Genomic DNA, 25,109 nt, shown 5'->3' on the forward strand with positions numbered 1-25,109 from the left:
GTTCACGCCACGCATAAATTTCTTATTTAAGTCAAATTGTTTGGTCTTTAATATGTTATGGAGCAATCAAAACTCGTTTAATTATACACTAGTTTCTGCCTCTATCAAGAAAGATAAACAGCTACATTGGGCAATGTTATCTTATTAATTAATAATTCTTTGAAAAATTTAGTCAAGGAGTTGGTCGAAGACACGTCATTAAAAAAGTTTAAATTCATGTATGATATTTGATAATTGATGTGCATAAATAAATTATGTAATTAAAACATATAAGAATTAGTAATATTCTTCCATTTTTATTACTTCTTTTTGTGTGAATCATTATAATTTTAATATCCTCTGAGTTTTTGTGCAGTAGGTACCTTAAATCGTTAATTCATACTGTTTGATGATTTTATTTTGTAGATATACAAGCAAGGGATAAAGAGAGAAGTTGAAGCCTGATGGTTTGTGTTTAGTGCGTCGGACTTGCTTAGCGAGCTATTGTTGCTTAGTGGGAGGGTGTCCGCTCAGGGCGAAGAAGCAGCATAGAGCACCTGCAGTCAAGTGAAAAGGTGCTTAGCGCACATGGGTCGCTTAGCTAGCTTACGCGCTTAGCGCGTAGTCGCAGGATTTTAAACTTAAGAAAGGTTTTTAAGGGAAGAAAAGGGAAGAGGTAGGGAGAGTTCGTGAAGAGACAGGAAAAATCCCTAAAGCTTGAGCTAGAGGAAGAAGATAATCATTAGGAACTTATTCTCTTTTCTCGCTTCACCTTCATTCTCTATTCCTTCACCTTTTACATCCTTTTGTACGTTTGAACCCTTCATGACCATGAAGGGCTAAACAATCCATTGTTGAAAAACTTTCCACCAAACTCTCTTGATGTAAAAACTCTTACTATTTATTTAATATTATTGCTAGTTTCATTGATCCTTCTTGTGTTTATTTCAATGTACTTAGTTTGATCATCCATTTATATATTACGTTAGGGTTTAAACATTGGGGAATGTGGTTAATCCTTAGAACTTGAAAGAGTATCTAAAATGCTTCATTGATAGTGTGAAGTAATTTAGTCGAAGTGTACATCTCTATCAATCATGCAAGTCATCTAGTTTAGTTCTTGAGGAAATAGGGAAGAAACTAGGAGAGGGACAAGGGCGAGGGGGACAACGGAGGAGGGGAGAGAAGAATATGGAAGAGGATCAAGGTATGAAATGGTATATGGTGTGGAAAATGCATCATAATAATTTTTGAGTAAGATTAATTTAAGGGTTAAAAAAAATTGTACATCATATACAATTTCTCATACTTGACCACTAACATGTGCCTTGTATCATAAAAATTTTAAAAATAATTCCATTTTAAAATTTTACTTAAATGTCATTTGCGGAAAAAATCTGTTTTACATAATTTATAAGGTAAAATGTGTTCCTACTTCCAATACTTTAAAAATAACGATTGTGATTTTTGATAATTGGTGGATTTCATTTGTTTTTATGAAACCTAGGACACTTGGTTGACGGATATAAAACTCACAAGTTATATATATAAAAAAAAAACATTGTTTTAAAGTAATTTTTTTAGCAATCACCATAATTAGCATCTCTAATTACGATCCTAAGAATTTTCTATATAGGTAAGAAAATAGGATGGGTCCAAAAATGTTTTGCCTCTATATAGGTGTTACAAATACAAACTATACAAAATTAGGAGTTGAAATTAAGTGAGAAAAATAACATAACAGGTTTGAATTGTGCTTTTTAAAATTTTATTTCTATCTACAAACCTTTCTGAGTCCACTATGGTGCTCAGAAAGCTCCAATGTCTTAGCTCTATGAATAAATTAGAAACTTTTTATTTTTGAATATGTCTTGATGTATATATTTGAAAATTAAAGTTTAGATGCATGTTTATGAAAAACTCAACTTTATTCCTAATTGGTATTTTGAAAAGAACTGGTTTATTCTGAGGACTAGTGATTGTTGTTTATCAATTTCCCTTTTCTAAAAATTAATGTTCTAGATTTTCAAAAACTTGTTTGTTAATGCAAATCAGAAAGATAAAAATATAAAATGATAACAAATTGGTTTATAAAAGATTTATTCCTTGAATATATAAAAATTCTAATAATTATATTTTATCATATATTTTAAAGTTAAATTAATCTAATGTCCAAATAAATTTTAATAATTATAACTTAATGTCAAATTAGTCATTAAATATTATAATTTAATAATTAAATGGTTCCATAAAACTTAATGAAAAGACATAATTATTATATTTTTTATATATTCATGGATTAAATCAAAATTTTTATTCTTTCAGCCAATAAATTATTATCGCTTTACACTTTCAATAATCAAATTGATCATTTTTCCTAAATATTTTATCCAGGTTCACTCATAATTTGGACAATTATCCTAGATACAATTTCAACCAATCATAAATTATTTTTCATATGAATTTTAAGATAATTATTATAAAAGTTAACAAAAATTTTATTATATATAATAATTTATTATTAAATAATTGTGTAAAAAACCTTTTAGATCATGTTAATATGTATATCACTTATAAATGCAAAATAGAGAAGTAATTAAGCATCTCTATTTATAAATGCCTGTATAATTCATGCATTTTCAGAAATAACAATATATAATTAACAATTTATTCATGCAAAATAGAGAGGCTAATTAAGCGAATGAATTCCAAAGATTAAAAAAATGAGATGCACATGCTTGAACACCAGTAAACTCTTCACCATTTTATTTCATAAGATGTTTTTGTGATATATGATTTAAAAAAAAAGAAGAAATTAAATTCCAAGACAGTAAATTATTAATAATCTTAAAGGCATATTCTTTATATGGACCTTGTGCATCTTAAATCCAACTATGTTTTTAGTAAAAAATAATACGCACGTTTTCTTTATAAAATAGGCGAATTTTAGGGTGGAGAAGTATATCAAGTGGTCCACGGGTGAACCACTAATATTAGCCCTTAGATTTATCATTAAAATATTCCAATGGTTTAGATTAAAAATAGATATTCTTTTAATAAATAAAAAGAAAAAAGAAAATGATAATTTTATTCTTATCTTCTTTACGTCTTCCCAACCCCAACATCGGAGAAACTCCACCGAAAATTAATTGGCAAGTGTTATGAGATAAATTTTTTTGCATATGATACCATGTGTGTCCTGTAGATCGTTAATTTTATTCACGCCCAGCTCTCTTCACCCTCTCCATCAATCTTCTTTTCTTGATACAGCCATTGAAAAGCTTTCAAGGATAAAATTCTATTTCAATAAAATGATCAATACAGAAAACAATTTCAACAATGATGAGTCAGTGCATCCCATTCTGTTTTTGTAACAATTTCAACAACTCTTAGCATTCTCCTTTGTGCTCTCATCATAATCAAACCCGCAACCAAGAGTTTCTGAAAAGCCCTAACTTGTTCCTCAATCAGAATCCCTTCCTCCCTTGGTTAATGAACGTTTGCACTAACATGGAGGGGCCGTGATCGCAAAGCTTCTTCTGTAGAATGGTAACAATCTTGAAACTATCGTCAGATCTAGTGAAAAGTGAAGATGGGAAGTTTGTGGGAAGAAGACAATACAAGGAGAGACGATGTGAAAAACACCGACAGCCACGAACGCCGGCGAGGACAGATGATGGATAAGGAAGGGAGGAAGGTAGGCTATTGTTGAGGAGCGACAAAGATTCCAGGAACATGAATGTGGTAATTAGGTTTTTCTTAAGGATAAAATTGACTTTTAACTGATAAAAACTCATGATCCACTGGCGGATCACTTAGTCTACCTTAGAATTTGCCTACAAAATAAATGCCCTAGTAGTAGTAACTTAGAAAATCACAAGTTGAAAGTTAAAGCATACCTCACTTTTATTGATGGCTTCCTTTAAATAATGATTATATATTTAGATTAAAAAAAAAGAGATGAGACTAATACTTAACGTAAATATATAATAGATAACGTTGATAAAAATTCCTGGATCCTTTGGCATGTGCTTGAAATTCCGAGGGACGCCATAATTGTAGTTACTTGCCATGCAGCCCATACTTACAAGTTATAGCAACTCTATAGTTGGATCTATTGAAACACATGCTTTTAAGGAGAGAAAAAACTGGCCAATGTAAATTAATGTAACATTAATGGAGTTCTTTTTTATATTTTTCTGAAATATATTCTTAAAATTTCGCCTAATGTTTAATAAAAGATAAAAAAATACATTTAATATCTAAAAAATATACAAATATCTAGTACTTTCTTCATTTATTTATTAATTACAAATATTATTAATTAGAAAGACTAATCTAATGATTTGATTTTAACAAGTTTTTCTTGTATCAAGTTTTTTTATGGATACGGGCAAAAAATTAAAAATTAAAAAAAATAAAAATTATTGAAGGAGTGAATATTTTTTAATTAGCTTTTTAACTAGTGCCATATAATTAACTACACTTGTTAAAAAAAACTTTTATTCAAAATACGTATAGTTACTGTGTGTAATGTGCTTTAACCAATCTTATGGTTTCCAAATGGATCAGCAGTTAATCATTTGTAAACTATAAATTTAGCATTATAATAATGATATTACTTTGGCCGTACATTCATTCCTCGTTCAATGATGGATTCTCAATTTCAATTCAATACTAACAGCAACATGCAACATCCTACGTGAGTCCCAAGAGTCAAAAATCAAACTAATCCGTGGTGATAATGATTTCTCACTCATTATATTCATAATAATTATTACGCAACCAGTACGTTTGAAATTTTTTCTTTAAATTTTTTGTCAAGACCAACAAAAATATAGATAAGTAACGTTTACCAAAAATCACGAAAGGACAAGGGCACAAGAGGGATAATATACCTTGGCACATTATTAATTGTTGATATAAAACTCTTTTCCGGTGCTTGTTATAAGACATGATTCTCCTTTATGGGTCAATCAAGAAATGCTTAATATCTTGTAGTATTTTATAGTTGTAGATCGCTGAGGTATGTCAGTATATATAATAATGTATTGCTAGGTTGGACGTCGTCATCCATGAAATAATATAAAAATACGCCTAATTCTTTGAAAGATTCTTATGCAGTTTAATTAATATATCGTGAAATGTCAACTCTCATGCAAACGTGAGGACAAAACCAATTCTATTCTCTTAAATTTCTTAATCTCTATTGATATAGGCTCTCCTATTTTCCCTTCCTCTCCACGTAATCTTGTCTCTGCCAAACCCTTTTCTTTAATTCTGTGATCGAGCACTGGGCTTGAAATGTGTATATATATATATATATATATATATATATATATATATATATATATATATGCACATGCCACGCAAAACGAGCTTTGGAGTTTGGCGCCATCTAGCAAAACCTAATTTCTCGGCTGATTCCAACGTTGCCCCAATCTACAGGTCCTCTTTGTCGTTTTGGGACAAAAACAACCCAAAGTGGGAAAATGACCAAAATTTGTGCCCTTATGATCAGCACATCTTATGGGAGAGACATGTTTGGTTTCGGATTTCAGACCCTGCCATCCCTCATTTTTTTCATGTACCAAACTTCAGACCTGCCTCCCTCGATTACTTGTGCATTGAATTTGGTGAATAATTAATAGTATAATGTGTTTTTCTTAGTTTTTTTTATCTTACCTCATTACCGAAGATTAATTTTTTTGAAATGTAGAGGTTATTGAAATGACTTTAATTGTGACTCTCAATACAAAATATATAACATTTTCGATATATGTTACCAAGAATTAAATCAATAATATGTTTGAGGCTTTTTTTATCAACTATATGTTAAACATTGTTGCATTACAAAATGTAACAACATATTTTTTTAAATGATTTTTCTATTATTTGAAATTTATTAACAAATATATATGAGGATTATGTGAATTTTACTTTCTCATGAATTTTACTTGTGATTTCTATACTTTTAGTAATAAATCTCGGTTAATAATAAAGAGTGTCTCAAAAAACATAATGTATGTATGTATGTATAAAAATGGAGCACGTGATATATATAATAGGAGCAATCAATACAAAATTGAAACAATTACTTGATCGACCGGGTCCAAATATACTGACAAATAGTATTTGCACTTTTTTTTGAAAAAAAAATATACAAATAATATTCTCTTTGTCTTTAATTATAAGATTTTTAATTAATTCATGTTTTTTAAGAAAAATAATTAATTTAGTAATTAATTTAGTCAGTCACATTAAATTTATTAATTATTTGTATTATCATTTCAAAATTATATTTTTCTTATATGTCTATCTATTTAATTATTTCTCATAAATATTTGGAGAAAAAATAATTAAGTAAAAATATATAAGAAAATAATAATTAATATACCTAAAAATTAGAAAAAAGATGTTATAAAAATAAATAAATATTTTTTAAAAATCTTATAATTAAGAACAAAGAAAATATATAATATAAAAGAATAAGTGTATCATAAGATAATTAATATGATAAAAAAAGAAAAGAAAAAATATAATGTTATAAAAAAGGGTTAATATAGCATACTCTCTTTATTTCTGTGAGTATGTGTCATGTGTGTGTATATATGTATATATATTATTAACTATTAATTACTTGTCAGAGGATAGATAAACCAGAATTTGCAATCTCACTTTTTGAGTTGTACCTGATGACGGGTTTTGATCACCTGAAAGTTAGAGCAATTTTCATCATTTAACAAAAAACCTGCAGTAGGAAAATTGGTGTTAATAGTAATAATATCTGGAGTTGACAAAGACATCACTAAGTTAAACCACATATATGGTTGCGGTATTCAACAAATTAAAAGAGTTGGGTGCATCAGAAGTCAATAAAGTTGATATAAATTTCAACTTCCCCTCCCAGCTTCTAGATTTCCTTTAGAAGAAAGCTCAATTGTCAAACATTTTGCTAACAAATCATCTTTTTCCTACAGATTCTCTCAACAGAAGTAAATTACTATATTGGTTAAAAAGTGAGATCTTAATGGTTAAAATACCTCGGCTATTGCTATGTTCAGTTACAGTATTAATTTATTTTGATTATAATATAATGCTTGGACTTTGGACTTCCTTATTTCAATTCAATATTGAGTAAATTGAGAAATACCTATTGTCTTTTCCTCTCCATTTCCACGAATGGAAGTCTTCAAAGTCAGAGTCAAGATTCCAATCATATAGCTCATGCATGCACTTAATTAGAAAAGTAAATTACAATTGTCAATTATTCAATCATGAAATGCACATTTAGCCACCAGTTACCGTTGAAAATGCCTCAAAAACTAAATTATACATGTCGTTATTTATATTTTTGCACAATTCCCACCAAAATTGACTATATTTTTAAAAGCACACACCCCTATTACATTACTGCCTTATATTAATTAAGGTTGTCCAATCGCTAATATTCTACAAAGCATACCAAAAATAAGACGTCACAGTTAAACATACAGAGCAAAGAAGTCTGTGGAAACATATGGTATATTATTAAAAGAAGAGATATTTTAAAAATATAGTATACGAGAGAAGCGACTGAGAAATGCACGCATTATTGGGACAGAAAAACAGTAGTATTGAAATGGGAACAAAGTCTTAGATTAGGTGGGAAGAAAATGAAAGGTGGATTAAAAATGGGGTCCACAGCATACAGGCAGCTATATTAAGAATATGGAGCTAGCATGGTCAATTAAAACGAACAGTAGTAATATTATTCATATATCACATTTTCGAAACTCATATTTTACAATTTTGTACGTGAAAAAAGAGAGAAAAAAACATTGCCCTGCTTTCTATTTTTTTCACTCATAAAAGTGAGGTATAAAATAAAATCACAAAAAATAGAGAGCAAATATCATAATTAACATCAAAGTGAGTCCCTAGCACAGGTCAAACAATTAAGATAATCACGAGCTAGCTAGTTAGAGAGTAGAGACAGACAGAGAGGTAGATTGATTTTTACAACTGTCAAGAGGGGACGGAGAAAAAAAAAGGTTAGAGGAGAAAAGGGTAGGAATTAAGTGCAAAAGGGACCAGCAACATCTGTATCTATTATGTAGGTTTATTACAATTTAAGGAGAACAAGTAGTCTGTCCGAATATTGTTGATTCTCAATTTCCTTTTTTTTCTTTTCTTTTCTTTCTTTCTTTCTTTTCCTTTCGTACCATAAAAGCCTATCTAATATCTTAAACTTATGACTCTAATTCTTCTGCTGAATGATATGCCAAAGACATCCCAAATCTAAGACCGTATATCCTCTCTCTCTCTCTCTCTCTCTCTTTCTCTTTCTCTTTCTCTTTTTCCCCTTCCAAGCATGTCAAAGAACACAGCATCATCCAAGACTAAATCCAGCGCAATCTGTCCATGAGTTATGTTCTTTAAAGTTTTATAACAATAAGGCCACGAAGGTTCTCCATAGGTGACTAAGTGAAGAAAGATATGGTTGTATATATATATATATATGCAGTGTTGCATCTATGATCAATAGGCTTGGAAAAGAAAGAAAAGAGGCACATCATCGTGAATAGGGTCATTGGAAGAGAAAGAAAAGAGGCACATCATCATCGTGAATAGGCTCATTGGAAGAGAAAGGATAGAGGCACATCATCATCGTGAATGGTTGGTACTTTAGGGAAAAAGGTGAAACACTCAAGATCAAAGTATTTTGTCTTTATTTTTTTTTTCTTTTGTTGATTTCTTGGACAAACCATCAACGATACCAGTTTAAACAATTCACCGTTTTCATGGGTTTTGTCCCCGTCTCCTTTTTGTGGTGTGTACTTTGAATCATGAATACTATTATTTTCTCTTTGTTTTTCTTATGATTACATATAAAATGCTTTCTCTCCAATATTTTACTTCCCGAAAACACTTGAAATTTATTCATACACAACCTATTGAGGATTAATTTCTTAATCAATTCCTAAGTTTTTTCATTCAAAGAAAAATTTTAAGCACCGGATACTTTCTTCTGAACTGCATCTCCCTACCCGAGATGTGTTTTGTTCATGGTGATGAACTGACTTTGTTTTTTAATATATCTTTCATAGGTTTGCGGCAAAGTAATTAACCCTTTTTCTTCATCATACATGTTTTTCTAATATTTAGAGAAAGAACCATAATTAAAATTGAAGATACAAGTGTCAGCGCACCTTGTTCTTGTCCTGAAATCCCATTTTACACAAGATATCATAAAGCATTTGTACAGATAAAAAGACAAGAAAATTGATTATAAAATGTTAGTTAACGCTGAATGGACAATTTCTCTCTCTCTCTCTCTCTCCCTTACGCTATATCCTAGTTTCCTTATTCACTACCTACGATTTACACATGAATATGCGTGTGAGTTCATGAACATGATCATGTGAGTGTGTTTAATTTGTAAATCTCTCGAACCCTTTACGAGCCTTTTGAAATTTATTATTTCAGTGATTAAATTAAAACAATATATTTCTTGTTATATTTCCGGAGTAGGAAATGGCATGACCTAACTAAAGTAAAGCGTTTGTTCATATAATTTCCATCTTTTTAGTAGTAATGAATTTCCTCGTCTACCACTTCAGTTAATTCCTTTCCACTTGAATAAGTAGATCTGAGTACTTAACACATCCCTCATAAATTTTATTCACATTTTCTCGGTAGAGAAGTTGGTTGCACTTTTATACTATAATTCTTCAATTTGACCTACTACTGCTCTTTGTGTCATAACTTCTCACTGTTCATTGCTTAGTAATTTTCTTTGGTACAACTTCTTGTAATCTAGATAGTTACTATTACTTTACCATTGAGTTTTAAAGCTTCGTAATTGTTGCAGAGAAATTACAGCCTGTTCTCACAAACTCTTCCTTAAATCACTATTCCCTTATATTGTTTATTTTGCCAACTTTGATCTGCACATTTAAATATATATTAATGTCGTGTTTGTTTCAGACATGAAATGCCATTCATAATTTGTACACATTAATAAAGAATTGAAGTTGGAGGTGATCCTGATCGAGCAAAACAACAAATAAATATGTCAGATGAATATGAGAGGAGTGAACATGCTGATGATGACTCTTCAATGGGATCATCCCAGAAATGCTCATCCTTTGATTTGAATGAAGAAGCTAGTAGCAAAGATAACAATGACAACGATGATAAGGGATTCGAGGAAGCAAGGGAAGAAGGTACTTCAACTAATAAAAGTAGCAGCATGACAAAGGAAGGAAGTAATGAACGGAGAGGTGGCGTGAGACAATATGTTAGATCAAAAATGCCTCGGCTTCGGTGGACACCTGAACTTCATCTATCCTTTGTGCATGCTGTTGAAAGGCTTGGAGGTCAAGAAAGTAAGTGAGACATGGATTAAAGAAATACTTACTATATACAATGAAAAAAATATGCTAAGCACTTATAATATAAATATTGATATTATCATTTTGTCATAAGTATCATGTTTATTAACTTTTATAATAATTAAGATATTAACAATAATTTTATAAAATGATAGAATAAAATTATTTTATAAATGTTTATTAAACTCATATAATATTGTTAGTGGACTCAAGGTTAAAGACATGTAGAGTTCATTGTTTTTATTTTATTTTATTAATGTATTGATCATAAAGTTTGTCTTTATTTAGCCTTTTAATATGATATTACTAGAGTTTTGTGTTCCAGTTACAGTACCCTTGTATTCTCTCTTAAGAAATTTTAGTTAGTAAAAAAAGCCTATTATTTGCCCTAAAATGTTTGGCTGAAATCTTTGCCTCAATTGGTGTAGGAGCAACACCCAAATTGGTGCTTCAGCTAATGAATGTGAGAGGCCTCAGCATTGCTCATGTCAAGAGTCACTTGCAGGTAGCAACAAAATTGCGGGTTTGATATTATATTTTTTTCCCCTTGAAAATTAATTGATGTTTTATTGACATAAATAAATTCATTGTTATGCAATTTTCCTTTCAGATGTATCGAAGCAAGAAACTAGACGAGGCTGGGCAAGGTGAGAACTATTTTAAATCTTGCAAAGCGTTCTAAAGCAGATGAATCCTTTTTTGTGTACAATAAGATAGGAATACAGCTTAATTACATATTTTGTAAGATATAGTTTCCTCTCCTATAATGCCGGATGCAAAGTTCACAACTCACACTGAAAATGTTATAATAACACCCAAGATATAGAGAATGGAACAATTGATTAGCTTAGAATAACTATGAGAATGACAAGTGTTATACTTAGAGAGGCAAATAATTAACTTCTTTTCATTAATATCTAGTTTTTTTTTTCATAATATGATAATTTAACTATAAGAAACAATGTTTTTTAAAAATGCTTTTTTTTTTACCGCTTTTAAGAAGTTTAAGAAAACTATTCAAAGGAAACCAATCAAATGGAGTGATTTTAAGTAATTTGGCCAACTTATTTTTGGGTCTCTCTTTTTTCTTAAAAAGAGAGGTTGAATCAAACAAAATTTTAAGAAAAAAATATAGCATTTTAATGAAGAAAAATATAAAATTTTGAGAAAAACTAGTTTTAAGACATTTTGATGTCGTCTGTTTCTTTTTTATAATTATTATTATTTCAGATTTTAAGATTCAAAAGCATCATATAGAAGAAATCATAAATAATAAGTAACTTTCATGCTTGAAAATTCATATAATTATTAAACATTTTTTACTTGAAATTAAAATTTCAACTTTAAAGTAACTTTAAACTCAAGATAATCCATCAATGGTGTCTTAGTCTTGTGCTTTCATCTAAAACCATTGATCATTGTAATGTAGCCTGTTGAGAGAGGAAAGAAAAATTAAGCTGGACGGTTGCTGGTTTAGTATTTTGTGGTTTAACCATAATGATTGTTACTCTATAACATTATTTGATTAAGATTATTCATGGTCATTTTGATTTAATTTGTTTCTATAACAGACCGGATTAAAATTCGGACCTAGTCTTGATCTTGAGTCTCTGCCAAGAGGGGGTCATGGCTATCTTTTTTTCTTATTTCAGTTATTTGTATATAGATCCTATAGAATGTTTTGTATTGTTAAACTTAGTCACGTTGTAGTTATAGGTCTTATCACTATGGGTTCAGTATCTTTTGTACTCAGCTCGTTCTCAGTCAAATCTTATTATAAAAAAATATGTAAAAAAAATACTTAATTAAACGGTAAAACTCATGCGGGGCATTTGGTATGCTTCAAATCACAATTTTTATGAATGAAAATTATGTTTGCTGATAAAAAAATTATAATTTATTTGATTAGTCATTAGAAATTAGAAATTAGAAATTATTAGATAAATTTTGTAAGAATCAAAGAATTATATATTTTTATTGATTATTTTAATTACTTATTATATTATATAATTTAATAAAGAATAATATATTTTTTATTGTAATAAAAGAAAAAAAATTAAACTTAAGAAAAAATAAAACTCTCACCTTTTACATGAAATTTTTTCATGAATAATTGATTAAAAAAATATTTTTAAGAAACATTTTTTTTAAGAATGTTATTTTTAAAAAAATACATATGAGAAATTAAATTATTTAATATATGATTTCCGAAAAACTAAAAACTTTTCTTCTAAGAGGACATAATTAAGGTTGGGATTACTTTATTTTACCTTTTTTTTTTTACTATATATTCATCCATATTCTCTTTGCAGTATTAGGTCAAACATACAAATCAACCCATGAACTTGGTCGTATTTCTCATGTAGCCCATCAGTCCATGAATCCTCGTCAACATTTTAAGATGGGAAATGGAGGAATTATTCTAGCAAGTGATTACAACGACCACAGTTATTTCCATGGTCTCATGCATCCCTGCTCCCTATCACATTCACATACAAAAGCCATCGATTTAAGGTATAGCTATGCATGCACGTTTTAATTGATTTTATTCCCAATATTTTCCATGGTTTTGCAATCTAATTAATCTATATTTGCAATATATATACCTATCTATCACTAGGCGCCAACAATGGTACTTCAATAATCATCAACCTTTTAGAAGACCAAGTTACTTTAGCAACGAAGTTGTCTCCTCAACTGCCTTACAAACGCAAGGAAGATCATTATCTTCAAACCAAATTAACCTAATGGATGCCACCAGCATTGCACCCATGAGACCAAGCCAGTTTCTTGAAGAGAAAAAGTGGCCTCCCTTAGATATTATGAACAACCATCACTGGAAGAAAAGGTTGCCTGCCAATATTACTTCTAATGCTGTGTCACAACCTGTTGTACATCAATTTGGCACCACTGCAGCATCTCTGCTTAGACCAAGTGAGTTGAACTTTGGAAACAACACAAGAATCAAGGAGCATCTATCAAACTCCGACGAGCATCGCAACTATTCCAACAGTTTCAAGCTAGAATTTGAGCCTCCATTTCGGATTAAGGTAACAATATTAAGCTTAAGAAACTAAGATTTGTATGTTCTTTTTTTTTGGCTTAAATATATTTTGGTGCTTGAAAATATGCCATTTTTTCATTTAAATTTAATTTATTTTTAGTCTTTATATTTAATAAAATTAAACTATTACATTTTCAATCCTTTTCAAGAATTAAAAGCATATTTTTTTATACTTTTTAAAATAAAAAATAAATAAAAACTAGACACTTAGAAAAATTAAAATTACTGATAGAACAATTTATGTGTAATTTAAAAAAAATCCATCACTAACATATAATAAAAAAGAAATTTTTCATTACTAAATTCGATCACTAATTCATTGATTTTTAGTAGTGAGATATATTAAAAAAAATCTTCATCATATTCGCATAAGTACTGTTAATGTATTGAACTTCTTTTTCTTTTTTTACCTTTTTCACCATTGATAGAATTTTTATTTATTTTTTCACCAAATGCAGTCGAATCAAGAAAAATTGCAGAAAGAGAACCAATGGGCGCCTGATTTGCGACTGAGTTTAAGTCAGAGAGATGGCAACAATGATGGCAAGACTGATCATTGCAGAGAAACCCAAGAAATCAACACGAAACTTTCACTTTCATAGAACTTATAACCATGTCAATGTATTATGCAAATACCACACAACCCAGCCATTCATATAGTCTGAGTGAAGATATATCGATACTAAAACGAATTAAGTTACACAATTATATGTCGCTAAAACGCTAAATTATGGGCTTGCCAGTACATAGGGTTTCTCCTCACACCCAAAATAATAATAATAATTAAATCGGATTTGAGTGTAAAATGAATGTGGTGGTCGTGATTACGAGTGAGTTTTCAACAGATAGATTTTTTGTGTGCTAGTATTTGATTTGATAAGGCACAAAGTAAAATAAAAGAGAGTGAAGGAAAATAACACATATTTCATCATGTTCAGGCGTTAACCTTTTGTGTATGTACATGCAATGGATACGTAGTTCAACAACACTGAGAGTATGGCGATCAGGCCTTACTGCAAGAGCTCCAGTAGTACTTCTGCACCTACAGAGAAGAAGATTTATGTTGGAAAATGCATGGATTTAGTAGCTATGTGTTAGAAAAGAAATTGAGTTGCACACACGAGTTTTATGATGAGCGTGGATTTTTTCCTTACTAGCGATTGTGTTTTTGGTTTGTTGAATATCACTAGTTGTGTAGTTAAAGTTAAGTTTTGAAGCAGCTATATAAAAGAGTACTTGAATTGTTTCTTCTCTCTCTCACACTCTCTCTTTAACAAAGTATAGAAGAACCAGTGAATGTGAATCCCTTTCTCACTTTCTATTCCAAAGTCGATCATCCAAGAATTCAGTTGAATTTTGTTTAAGAACTGTATCTGCTGATCAGGATGCGCGGTGCTCCTCTCCCCCCAAATTGTTTTAGAATTTGTTTGTATATTTATTTCGTTTTTAAAACAATACTCTACATTTTGGTAGATAAAAAATATTTTTTCTTAATTATAAATTCTATAGCACAGTAACTGTTCATGCTATAGAGAAACCAATTGAATCTTTAATTCAGATAAAGTTTCAAGAAACCTCAACGAATTTTATCAACTCTTTTACGAAGATAGGTTATTTCACAAAATTAATTATTAAAATAGGTGTTTTTATTAAACTATTTATTTGTCATAGGTGATTTTTGTTATGTAAAATACAAGAAATGTTATCCTAAAATGTATCATCCTTGTTAGGTATTTAGAGTTGTTAAATTACCAGTTTAATGACTAAATCCCTAGTCACATTTTCATTCAATTTGTGTTGCTTAAATCGACACTAAATACTTCATAAGACTAATATTTATTAAGATGACGTCTTTTGTTATAAGACAAAAAAAAAACACAAGATGTCACCTTGGGTGACACCTCTTACATTCTTCGTGATAAAACATGACAGGTAAGTAATTATGTAAAACATCTATTTTGATATTTAGTTTTGCGAGATAACTTATTTTGATAAAAAAAAAAAAAGAAAAAAAAGTCAATTTTATTACACATAACTTGGCATGCATGTATAGTGGGTATATTGCCTATCTATGCTACATGTCGTCTTGCCTTTTGCAAAGGGGAGTGGTGCGTATGGGGTTAGTCTTCTCTTCTACTAGAGATTTCCAGTAATTGAAGAGGATCTCTACTCGTGTATATGATGTGCTAGGTTTACTAGTAGGATCATGAAGAGCTCATATGAAGCTTAATTTTTTTACCTTAGAAAAGTGGTTTATGACATTTCTATAGTTTTTTCTTTTTGTAACTTATTATAATAATCAAGCTTATGAATAAATTCCCATTGAATAAGTGCTATTGCACCCTAAATCGGAAATTAGTTTGATTTTCATACTTGGACTGTTGAACATAAATTTATGTAAGTGAAAGAAAAAGACAGACAAAAATCTCAAGAAGAATTTCTGTTTGTAATAATGTATATAAAAGAAGAAAAAATTATGCATGAATAACAGTAATTAGTAATGTCGTTTATATATACATTCATATGTATAAAATGTCGATACTTAAAGATTAGCTGCATATGATGAAACAGAAGATTCGTTTCCCTTAATTAGCAAGCTGTCAGGAAGTACCAACAAGGTGAAAAGGCAAACAATAGTAGTGCATATGCACTTCTCTGGGGGTAGCTTCTGTAATTTTCAGTCCACCGAAAGTACCACTAGTTCAAAGAAGCTTCATTGTTTTTATTGATCACCAAAAATTATATCGATTCCTCTCTGTAAAATACTGACATGATGTCAAGAATCAAGATTAAGAAGCCAACAAATGGAAACAAAATCCAATAGAAAATAATAACTAATAAGATATGAGAGTGTATAAAAAACAAAAATCTAACCTATGCTGTCATGCCAAAAACCAATAGAAGGAGAACTAAATCCCATAAGCCTGAAAAAAAATAAAGGACATAAAAAGCTTGGACCATAACATGATATACATTCCCGAATTCCATCTCTATGATTTCATATGCTGAGATTTATACACGACTAGTTCCTGTAGAGAAAAGTTAAATGTGAGTTTTCATCGGTTTTGTGACTTAACCATTGGGGAAGTCTAAAAATAAAAAACGAACGGCTAAAGGGATTAATAAGGTTACCTTAGAACAGGTTACATGATCATGATTCAAATTCGAAGATTTCACTATTGTTTCCCACTTAGTATAGCTTGATGCTCTACTAAAACCCTGCCTTTTAGCCTGGGAATGTGTACCTTGATTTGAAAGTGGGAATGAATTCTTAGAAGAAACTAGAGGCAGGGCACGACAAAGCCAGGATTCAGAAGGTGACTTTGGCAATGGTGGGGCCAGAGGATGTAGAACATATTCATTGCCAACTTTTCCTGAATCATCAACCACTACAATTTGCTGCTTGCTTATCTCTGCATCTTTGTCAAATGAACTTGGCACAAGTTGCAAGGACATGGACTCTAGATTAATTTCTTGATCAGCTGCCAATCTTTCAGCTTTATCTTCTTTGGCCATGAGATGTAACATGCTAGACAAAGTTGGAGAATTGGCATCCACAGGATTCAACACTTGGGAATCCAAATTCTCCTCCAAAGCTTCTAGGTGCTTCATATCTCGAAAAGAATCTAGTAGGAAAGTTCTGTCTTTTCCTACCACTATTGTGTTACCTAAAGAATGCGAACTAGAGCATGATGATTTTATTGTACTTGCAGTATCTATGTACAATGTCTTTTCAACAGTAAGGCTCCCAAAGCTATAGCTTCTTTTTGCTCCTTGTGATAGCACCTCTTGAATACTTGAATGCCCTCTACTCGGGAATTTCAATTTGCCAGAATGATTATTATCATCTTGTTTGGAATCACCAAGCAACTTTGCTCCAGGAAAGGGAGGTTGAGGTTTACTTTGAAAAGGAGATACGCCAGCAGAAGCAGCTCTTGAACGACGAAAGGGAGAGAGCCTACCTAGCTTCTTCAATTCACCTGAGTAGGTATACCTGCTTGATTCACTAGTCCATTTTTTTCTTACATCCTGCTTGTCTGGTGATGCAGCTCTAGAGCTTGATTTGCTCTTATTAATAGCATCCCAAGCCTGCAGCAAAAATTCATGACTGTGGTAAACGAGTTGAAGTCATGATTGGTGAAAATGTTTATATTCAGAAGGAGGGTAAGGGTGGGAAATGGGAATGGATCTTCCAATGTTGAATTTTAATGTACTTATAATGTGACATTGTGTCAATCTCTCTTCATGGGGGGTATTAGATAGAGAAATAGATACAAATTTTGTGAATATTAATGAAGAGAGAAATTGGTACAAAATTTTCACATAGAAATGTCATGAAGGGTACAATTGACTATTGAAGGGTGAAATGCAAGAATAGAAAGTAAGAGTTATGTAGTTGTTACCTTCTTTATAGATGGAGCTGGTCTATGCGAGCGAATATGAGAACTTTTATCAGGTTTTCCAACCTCATAGGCAGAATACAAGGGAAACTGATTCCCCATTTTCGTCCCAGGCACTGGATTTAATAAGCACAATGAATTTCTAACACATAAGCGGGGAAATAATCCGCAACCTTTAGCTGAATTATTTGCATAATCATTAGTTTCATTGTCACTTTCCTCCTCTTCTTCTTCCTCTTCTTGACATTGACCAGTATATGGTACAATGTCAGTGATATGTCTACTAACAAATGACTTCTTTTGTTCAGGAACCAATTTGATAAATTCCCTAGGTTGTTCAGTCAGAACAGTTTGCTTTCTAGAAGAAGCATATTGAGGAGGCTGTATAGTCATAGCCTTTGCTGCAGTTAAAAACCTGCTCATCATGAAATCATGAGCTTGTTTATCAGTAGAAGAGGCTCCACACATATCCGCAACCACATTATCTAAGCCACTCACATCACTCACACTACAGTTCATAGACAAAGGCTCTGTAGGTGACAGTGTTTCAAGTGCATCAGAATAAACATCACCATCATCATCATAGTCATCATTCTCTTCCACCTTTTTCATTTTCTCATCTTTATGTTCTTTGTTGCAATCTATTTTCTCACTTAAAGAATTTGATATGCTTGGGGGCCTAAAGTTATTTGCAACATTAGGTTCCTTTTCCAATGATTGTTTGGCTACATTTGTGGATTTTCCAGGGGGGAGAATTGGGGTAATTGAAGCCTTTGTAGGAAGTTGAGGTTCTGATCCATCATAATCCTTTGACCTTCCAGGGATATGCTCCCAATTGAAAGGCACTGCAACAGGTTCTGTTACCTGATCCAAAGTGGTGTCTGATTTGTAGTTTGGAAGTGTTTGTGGCTTCTCTAATATCTTTCTATTTGCTTCAGTTAAGGAAGGTGATGTACCAAAAGAGCGCCTCACCGACATAAGAGGAGCATCAATGTTCAATTTCCTTTCATTCATCATGTTCCACACCAACTCAACTGAACTCTTCTATGTTGCACTCTCAATAATAAGTTCAAGAATCAAGGGAATATCATCTGCTACTAATTTCAGCACAAAAAGGATGTGGTATAAGAATCGTTCTATTCAATCAAGAAAATCTGAAAAGAGGGTGGAGGAACAAGATCATTACATTTTAAATTACAATTTAAACAGCAGATTCTCTGTTTCAAATTTCAATTCAACCGGACTTGAACCAAGATCAGAGAAGCACAATGATGCAACCAGTGAGCAAAATTTTAAACCAAAATGAACTCATGATAACAGGATATTGATGACTGAAATAACTTTCCATTTTCTCCACCATTAACCAAAAAAAAAAGAGAAATTCTGTAATGGTCTATTGAGAGTGAGGAACGGGAAAATTGATATTTGTTGCTTAGGAAACCAAATATTCAAGCCTGGGATGATAGGATTCCTATAAAAACCTATTTTCCTCTTCTCAATAAGCCAATTATACAAATATTTAACCATTGCAAGTCTTGCTACCAAAAAACAACAGAGGCAACAACGTACAATTAATAAATTAAACAGATAAAGCAAGAGAACTTTGATGAATCATCATATCATAACAACTAACAAGCTTAACTTAAGTTCCCACTAGAGTACTAATTCAAGTGCAAGAGGAAAATAAATAAATGGTAATGAAGAAAAGATCAAACAAACCTATTTAATAACAGCATGAAACACGGGACATGGTCATCCCAGGCATTTGCAGTTCAAGCCAAATTGAATAAAGTGTCTAGAGTAGGTGTGTGTTTTTTTTCATGGTCATGTAGCACTAAGAATGCGAATTGGCCATATAAAACTCAAAAAATGGGATAGAATAGAATCATCAAATAAGTAGTGAGTGAACATCACTTGGTGAGAGAGTTCAGTCCCATGAGAGATGAATGAAACACGTCACAAGGAAGTGGTTGGTAAGTTGCAAAACGGAATGAATGAGTAAGAACAAAGGAAAGCAGAGATAGAGACAGAAAGGTTCGGTATTTCGTCTTCTTTTGCTTTCTGCGTACTTTCGGATTTTACAATGTGTCTGACGAAGACAACATAATCGACTAAATATTCCACTCCAATGCTATTAGTCGCTACACTTTTTTTCAGTGTGATGAGGTGCTGTTGCAACCACGCGCTTGCTTTTTCTACTCATTTACTATTTAATTTTGATTTTGTATTAGAGACTGAAAAAAGATACAAGAGAGAAATAAACGTTAAGGAGAAGAATCCCGGCCATTCAAGTAAATTGGTTTTTTTTTTCCGCCTCAATGACAGAAAAGAAACATCCTTAATTGGGAGTTCAATAAATAAATAAATAAAATTTAGTCAAAAATCATTTTTATCAAGAATCAAAGTTAAATATCATTCAAACGAATTCAACTTTAATTTTAATATATATTTTATCTGTATGTTGATAATTTTAAATTTTAAATATATCTTAATTTTAATTTATTAGAATTTTAAATATTTCTTCATCTTTATTTAGCAATTTGAATTGTAAAAGTTAAGTTTATTATGCATTTTATTTATGTATAAACTATCTCACTTCAGAAAAATGAACTTATAATAACAAATTCCAATACAATTGACATATAATATATTGAGTCCTTTAAAAAAAATTGTTACATTGACTTTCTTAAATATGCTTATTAGACAATAATTTGCAAAAGAACACCCATGGAGACAATGTCAATGACTATTTAATTTCAGTATAAATTGTTATGAATTACCTTTAACGCTTAAGTTTTTAGCTAAAAGTTTATAAATAATTTTACATTAACACATTCTTTCGAAATTTACTTCTTATTTAAAATAGAGGATTCAAACTTGAATTCACTTGATAGTAAAACTTCAATACAATAACTAGATATATAAAAAAAATTAACTCTGCAAAATTCAATTTTTTACTTAAATGTTCATAAGTACTGTAAATTTATATTGGACAGTTACCAACATTACAAAAATATCGTTTTTCTATCATTTTGGTAAAAAAAAAAAACAGCGTTGGGGGACCTCTGGAATGGGAAGATGGCATGAGACTCGTGCGAACAAAATTACATATAAATAAATCCTGGTGATATATGCCAAGAATGAATAACGCGTACTTACTCCACTTACAAGTTTGGATATTGGACGACCTAAAAACAAAAATTTAAATTATAATTTTGGGTTTTTATAATTTTTAATATGTAATTTGGTCATTCAATCTTCAATTTTACATATGTTTTTCTTCTTTTATTTTAGTCCAATTGAACCCTAAACCTAAAATATTCACTTAAAATACCATATAAAAATAATTTAATTAATTAAAATAAAAAAATAAAAAAATAAATATATGCATAATTAAAGATTAAATCAAAATCGTAAATTTTTTAAAATAGAAAAAAATAAAATCACAAAGAAAACACAGAAAAATTAAAATTATAAATTATAAAAAAAATCAAATTATAATTTAACGAAAGAAAAATGAGATATACTATGAACACATTCTTTAACACTAGTGTTGGGACACACTTTCTTGAATTAATGAAAATTTATTGAAACTATGAAAAAAATCAGAGAATGGTTAAATAACATGTGATTTATTTACAAACTTTTTATAATTTTTAATAAAATATGTCTAAAAGAATGTGTGTGGGAGTATATTTTTAACATTTTCTCAAGAGAAACTAAAAAAAGGCATAAAAAATAGGAAACGAATTAAACGTGAGTATTCGATCAATAATAATTCACCTAGCAGCGAGGTGGCAGGTGAAGAACTTCATCACGGACTCAACATATATGTCACGCAGCTCCACAGGAACGACATAACCATTAACAAGGTTACTGATTTCTGTGAATGATGACTTTCCAAATGACCAAGTTATTTATTCTTTTCTTGGTCCTTGTTTCTTGGTCCAGTACCCAGTTGGAGAAGTTTTCTTGGGAGGATGAAGAAGTGTTTCAAGAGTGGCTGAAGGAGCAGGCATATTCCAAAGGAAGTCACCGACGCAGCATCGCTTGGGTCTGAACAAGTTTGCTGATATGATTCCTGAGGAGTTTGCGGAAACCTACTTGAAAGAAATAGAGATGCCCTAGCTGCTCCAACTTAATTGGAGAGTAGGACGAAGAAGCTGCAGAAGGGTGATGATGATGATGATGATCTTCCTGATTCTGTAGATTGGAGGAACAAGGGAAAGCTGTCACTGAAGTTAGAGACCAAGGAAAATGCCGTAAGATTTTATTCTAATATGGCATCGTTCAAAAATTGTTTTCATTATTATTATATTACCTCCCTTCTTGAGAATCTTCATTTCACTCCATATAGCATATATATTATAGTTTAAGACTAAAGTAGAGCACACACCACTCACAAGGTATAAAATTTAGTCTAAGGCTAAATCAGATCAAAACATTTTTAGAATATAAATTAAGTCAAGTTTTTTTATTAAAATTTATTTAATTAAAAAGATCTAGCTTAATTTAGATTATTTAAAAAGCTTTTTAAATTTAACAGACTGGCCTATTTAAATGAATTATTATTATTATTCCTAAATTTGTTATAATTTATTAATATTATGTATTTATTTATCTTTTAAACATTAAACATAACATTGTACGTAGTAAGTTTTGCGAAAACTTGAAAAAATTTAATATCATGGTTAAAAAAAATTGTGATTGTGAACCCCACTTTAAAATTAAACTGTATGAGATATTGTATATGATGACTTTTATATATATATATATATACGGTGCATCTTAACAGTACGCTATAAAATTAAAGAAACAACTTTTTGATGTCTCAAATTTGTGTTAAAAGTAATAATCTCTTTATTTTCAAGTAAGTGACAAAATGAGTTGTGTTGTTCACTGTAGCCGGCTACATATGATATGATTTTCTAACTTAGAATTAAAAATCATTTTTCAAAAAACATAATTTTTTATTCTCAAAATGAATTAATTCAAACACAATAAATATTTTGTGAAACAACTAAAAGCAAAGTCGTTGATTTACAGATTTTTGTTTCTTTATACTTCTTCAAAAAGATACGAGTAGTAAAATAGTTTCATTTTACAACATTAACCCCATATATATATATATATATATATATATATATATATATATATGTGTATGAATTTTTCGGACTGATTTAACATGTTATTTTGTTAGAAAGCATTGGGCTTTCGAAGGAATAAACAAAATAGTTATAGATGATGGTTTGGGCTTTCAGTGTCACCCTATCTGTACAACAACTCGTGGATTGTGACCCTGCTAGCAATGATTGTGCTGGAGGCTTTTACTTCAATGCATTTGGTTACGTTATAGATAATGGTGGCGTTGACACAGAAGCTCATTATCCTTACATAGCCCAAAATAGTACTTGCAAGGTCTGGGTTAACACTTTTTTCTCCAAGCTTAGTTTTTGCGTTTTCAAAATTTTAAAAAATAAAATTGGAACAATAAATTTAGACATTGCTTTTGTTTTCTTAATTTGAGGTTTTCTTTTTCTTTTTCTTGAAGGCAAATGCAAACAAGGTTGTTAGTATAGATAACCTTGAAGTTGTGGTTGGACGAGAAGAAGCTCTCTTGTGCCGTGTTAACAAACAGCCTGTTAATGTGACCATAGATGCAACTGGCCTTCAATTTTACGCGGGTGTAAGTATCTTTATTTATTGACAAGGGGTTAATTGAATATTAATAATGTCTATAGATTAAAGGTTATTCAAAATTAAAAACTTTGGGTATGTTTAATGTGTATGCTAATTGTGTAAATTCTTGTGTTCTCATAATCACAGAATGGAGGTGAGTAATACAAGTATAAGTGTGAATTGAAATCACACATCAAGTAAAAGTAAAAGTGAAAAAAAAAAAACTTAAGAGAAAAAGACTATGGAAAGAAAGGTTACCTCTTAATAAAAAGGAATGATAGCGATGAGTGGCCTTATGGTGTATGTCCCATCAATGCTGCGCCTGGTTTTCCAATCAAAGAGGTTGCATCATCTTTGGCTTTATAGTGAATTAGAGCATGGAGTACTATCCATCCTTTTGAAACCTATAGGTTTCTCTAACCACACCAACATTTTGTAGTCTTGTCTTGGATCCGGCCATATATATTACTACTTATGTACTTGCCCTTTCTCCAAAAATGATAACGTTTATGAACTACAAGTGCGTTTTGTAATTCGGGTTAAGGTGCATGCTTTAATATAATAATGAATGGTGGTAGTTCTACCAGTTGGCTTGGGTTAATTTATTTCTTGGAGCATATTCATAACTGGTTTATGACTTGTAAGCGAAAATTTCGTTAGTAAAAATGTTAAGCAGAGGTATGTGCAACTCAAAAACGTCAATATAATTTGTATATTGTAACACGCTAAGAAAATTGAAACAAAATAGGCATATATGTCTTTGTTAAAGGAAAAAAACCCAACCAAAAACATATGCCTTCTCAAATTCTGTTATTTCCTGTTCTGTTCTATTCTATTTTGATCACCAAATAAGTCCTCCAAGTTATCATTGACACTATAAGTAGGTGGAGCAACAATAGTAAAAAAAAAAAAAAAACGAATACAAAGTGGTTCATGTAATTCAAGTAAGGTGAAAATTTGTTTAATGTAACTGGAATATGCATTGCTATTAATGGCAAATACCTTAGGATAAGCATTGCTATTGACTGAAAAATATTTAATGATTTAGTTAATATAAATTGTTCATAATAAATAGCTTAGGATAAAAATATTCTATTACATCAATCATTGGATTGACATAGTAGTATATGATTCCACTTTATTTATATGAATGAAAATGATCTAGTGAGAAAATTCATATTTGAATCCCACGATGTATAAAATTTTATTAGATCGATGACAATCACATATCACAAATGAGATTAATATCTGACAAAAAAAATATTTGTCTGACAACTTGTATTCTAATATAATTGAATAGATAAAAAATTGTATAACTCATTCAAAATACTGGTAAATTTGATTTGTTAAAGTACATAATTTTGAACAAAATAAAATTATTTAGAAAATTCTCTATTATAATTTCATTATTTTTTATATTTTATATTTAAAATAATTCTTTTATATTTTATATAATTAAATTCTTTTCTTCAATGATGTGGATTTCTCACATCATTTTCCTATAAATAAGATTGTTGGAATTTGAATCATGCACCTTCCAAATTTTTTAAAATTCCAAATTATCCTTTTCATATAATACCATTTTGAAATAGGTGTTTCGTAACAGTAAAA

The 25,109-nt window shown here is 30.4% G+C and overlaps 3 protein-coding genes across 9 annotated transcripts; 2 read left to right on the plus strand and 1 right to left on the minus strand.

Annotated features, from left to right (window-relative positions):
• The first annotated feature begins 8,014 nt into the window (after window positions 1–8,014).
• LOC100808625 (two-component response regulator ORR24) lies at window positions 8,015–14,683 on the plus strand. Its single transcript, XM_003524158.5, has 7 exons — window positions 8,015–8,658; window positions 9,949–10,349; window positions 10,784–10,860; window positions 10,966–11,002; window positions 12,668–12,869; window positions 12,976–13,405; window positions 13,878–14,683. The coding sequence occupies exons 2-7, from the start codon at window positions 10,034–10,036 to the stop codon at window positions 14,019–14,021; spliced, it is 1,206 nt and encodes a 401-aa protein (XP_003524206.1). The 5' UTR covers window positions 8,015–8,658; window positions 9,949–10,033; the 3' UTR covers window positions 14,022–14,683.
• A 1,146-nt stretch (window positions 14,684–15,829) lies between these two features.
• On the minus strand, window positions 15,830–19,892 carry LOC102665249 (uncharacterized). 5 transcript variants are annotated; one of them, XM_041015536.1, is made up of 5 exons: window positions 19,539–19,892; window positions 17,823–18,973; window positions 16,552–17,508; window positions 16,294–16,343; window positions 15,830–16,174 (listed from the first exon to the last, which is right to left on the minus strand). In XM_041015536.1, exons 2-4 carry the CDS (start codon window positions 18,834–18,836, stop codon window positions 16,329–16,331), a joined length of 1,986 nt encoding a protein of 661 aa, XP_040871470.1. In that variant the 5' UTR covers window positions 18,837–18,973; window positions 19,539–19,892; the 3' UTR covers window positions 15,830–16,174; window positions 16,294–16,328. The 5 variants fall into 5 exon arrangements, 2 of the variants coding, with proteins under 2 accessions (XP_040871470.1, XP_040871471.1); XM_041015537.1 differs by having other exon boundaries at window positions 15,830–16,184; XR_005891535.1 differs by having other exon boundaries at window positions 15,831–16,174; window positions 16,294–16,448; window positions 17,823–18,910; window positions 19,539–19,890.
• Window positions 19,893–21,464: 1,572 nt separating this feature from the next.
• On the plus strand, window positions 21,465–24,099 carry LOC100809169 (ervatamin-B). 3 transcript variants are annotated; one of them, XM_014776053.2, is made up of 4 exons: window positions 21,663–22,081; window positions 23,020–23,237; window positions 23,371–23,505; window positions 23,646–24,099. In XM_014776053.2, exons 2-4 carry the CDS (start codon window positions 23,061–23,063, stop codon window positions 23,658–23,660), a joined length of 327 nt encoding a protein of 108 aa, XP_014631539.2. In that variant the 5' UTR covers window positions 21,663–22,081; window positions 23,020–23,060; the 3' UTR covers window positions 23,661–24,099. The 3 variants fall into 3 exon arrangements, 2 of the variants coding, with proteins under 2 accessions (XP_040871472.1, XP_014631539.2); XM_041015538.1 differs by having other exon boundaries at window positions 21,465–22,081; window positions 23,081–23,237; window positions 23,371–24,099; XR_005891536.1 differs by lacking the exon at window positions 23,020–23,237 and having other exon boundaries at window positions 23,371–24,099.
• The last annotated feature ends 1,010 nt before the right edge of the window (window positions 24,100–25,109 follow it).

The sequence above is a fragment of the Glycine max genome, chromosome 5, assembly GCF_000004515.6.
Source record: "Glycine max cultivar Williams 82 chromosome 5, Glycine_max_v4.0, whole genome shotgun sequence".
Taxonomy (NCBI): Eukaryota; Viridiplantae; Streptophyta; class Magnoliopsida; order Fabales; family Fabaceae; genus Glycine; species Glycine max.

What these genes read in the sequence shown, in the direction of transcription:
- LOC100809169 (XM_014776053.2), top strand. Translation starts at nt 23,061, where the DNA reads ATGATGGTTTGGGCTTTCAGTGTCACCCTATCTGTACAACAACTCGTG. An exon ending in CCCAAAATAGTACTTGCAAG is followed by an intron (nt 23,238 to 23,370) that starts GTCTGGGTTAAC and finishes TTTTTCTTGAAG; the next exon opens with GCAAATGCAAACAAGGTTGT.
- LOC100808625 (XM_003524158.5), top strand. Translation starts at nt 10,034, where the DNA reads ATGTCAGATGAATATGAGAGGAGTGAACATGCTGATGATGACTCTTCA. An exon ending in AAGGCTTGGAGGTCAAGAAA is followed by an intron (nt 10,350 to 10,783) that starts GTAAGTGAGACA and finishes CAATTGGTGTAG; the next exon opens with GAGCAACACCCAAATTGGTG. An exon ending in ACTAGACGAGGCTGGGCAAG is followed by an intron (nt 11,003 to 12,667) that starts GTGAGAACTATT and finishes TTCTCTTTGCAG; the next exon opens with TATTAGGTCAAACATACAAA.
- LOC102665249 (XM_041015536.1), bottom strand. Translation starts at nt 18,836, where the DNA reads ATGATGAATGAAAGGAAATTGAACATTGATGCTCCTCTTATGTCGGTG. An exon ending in CAGCTCCATCTATAAAGAAG is followed by an intron (nt 17,509 to 17,822) that starts GTAACAACTACA and finishes TTTTTGCTGCAG; the next exon opens with GCTTGGGATGCTATTAATAA.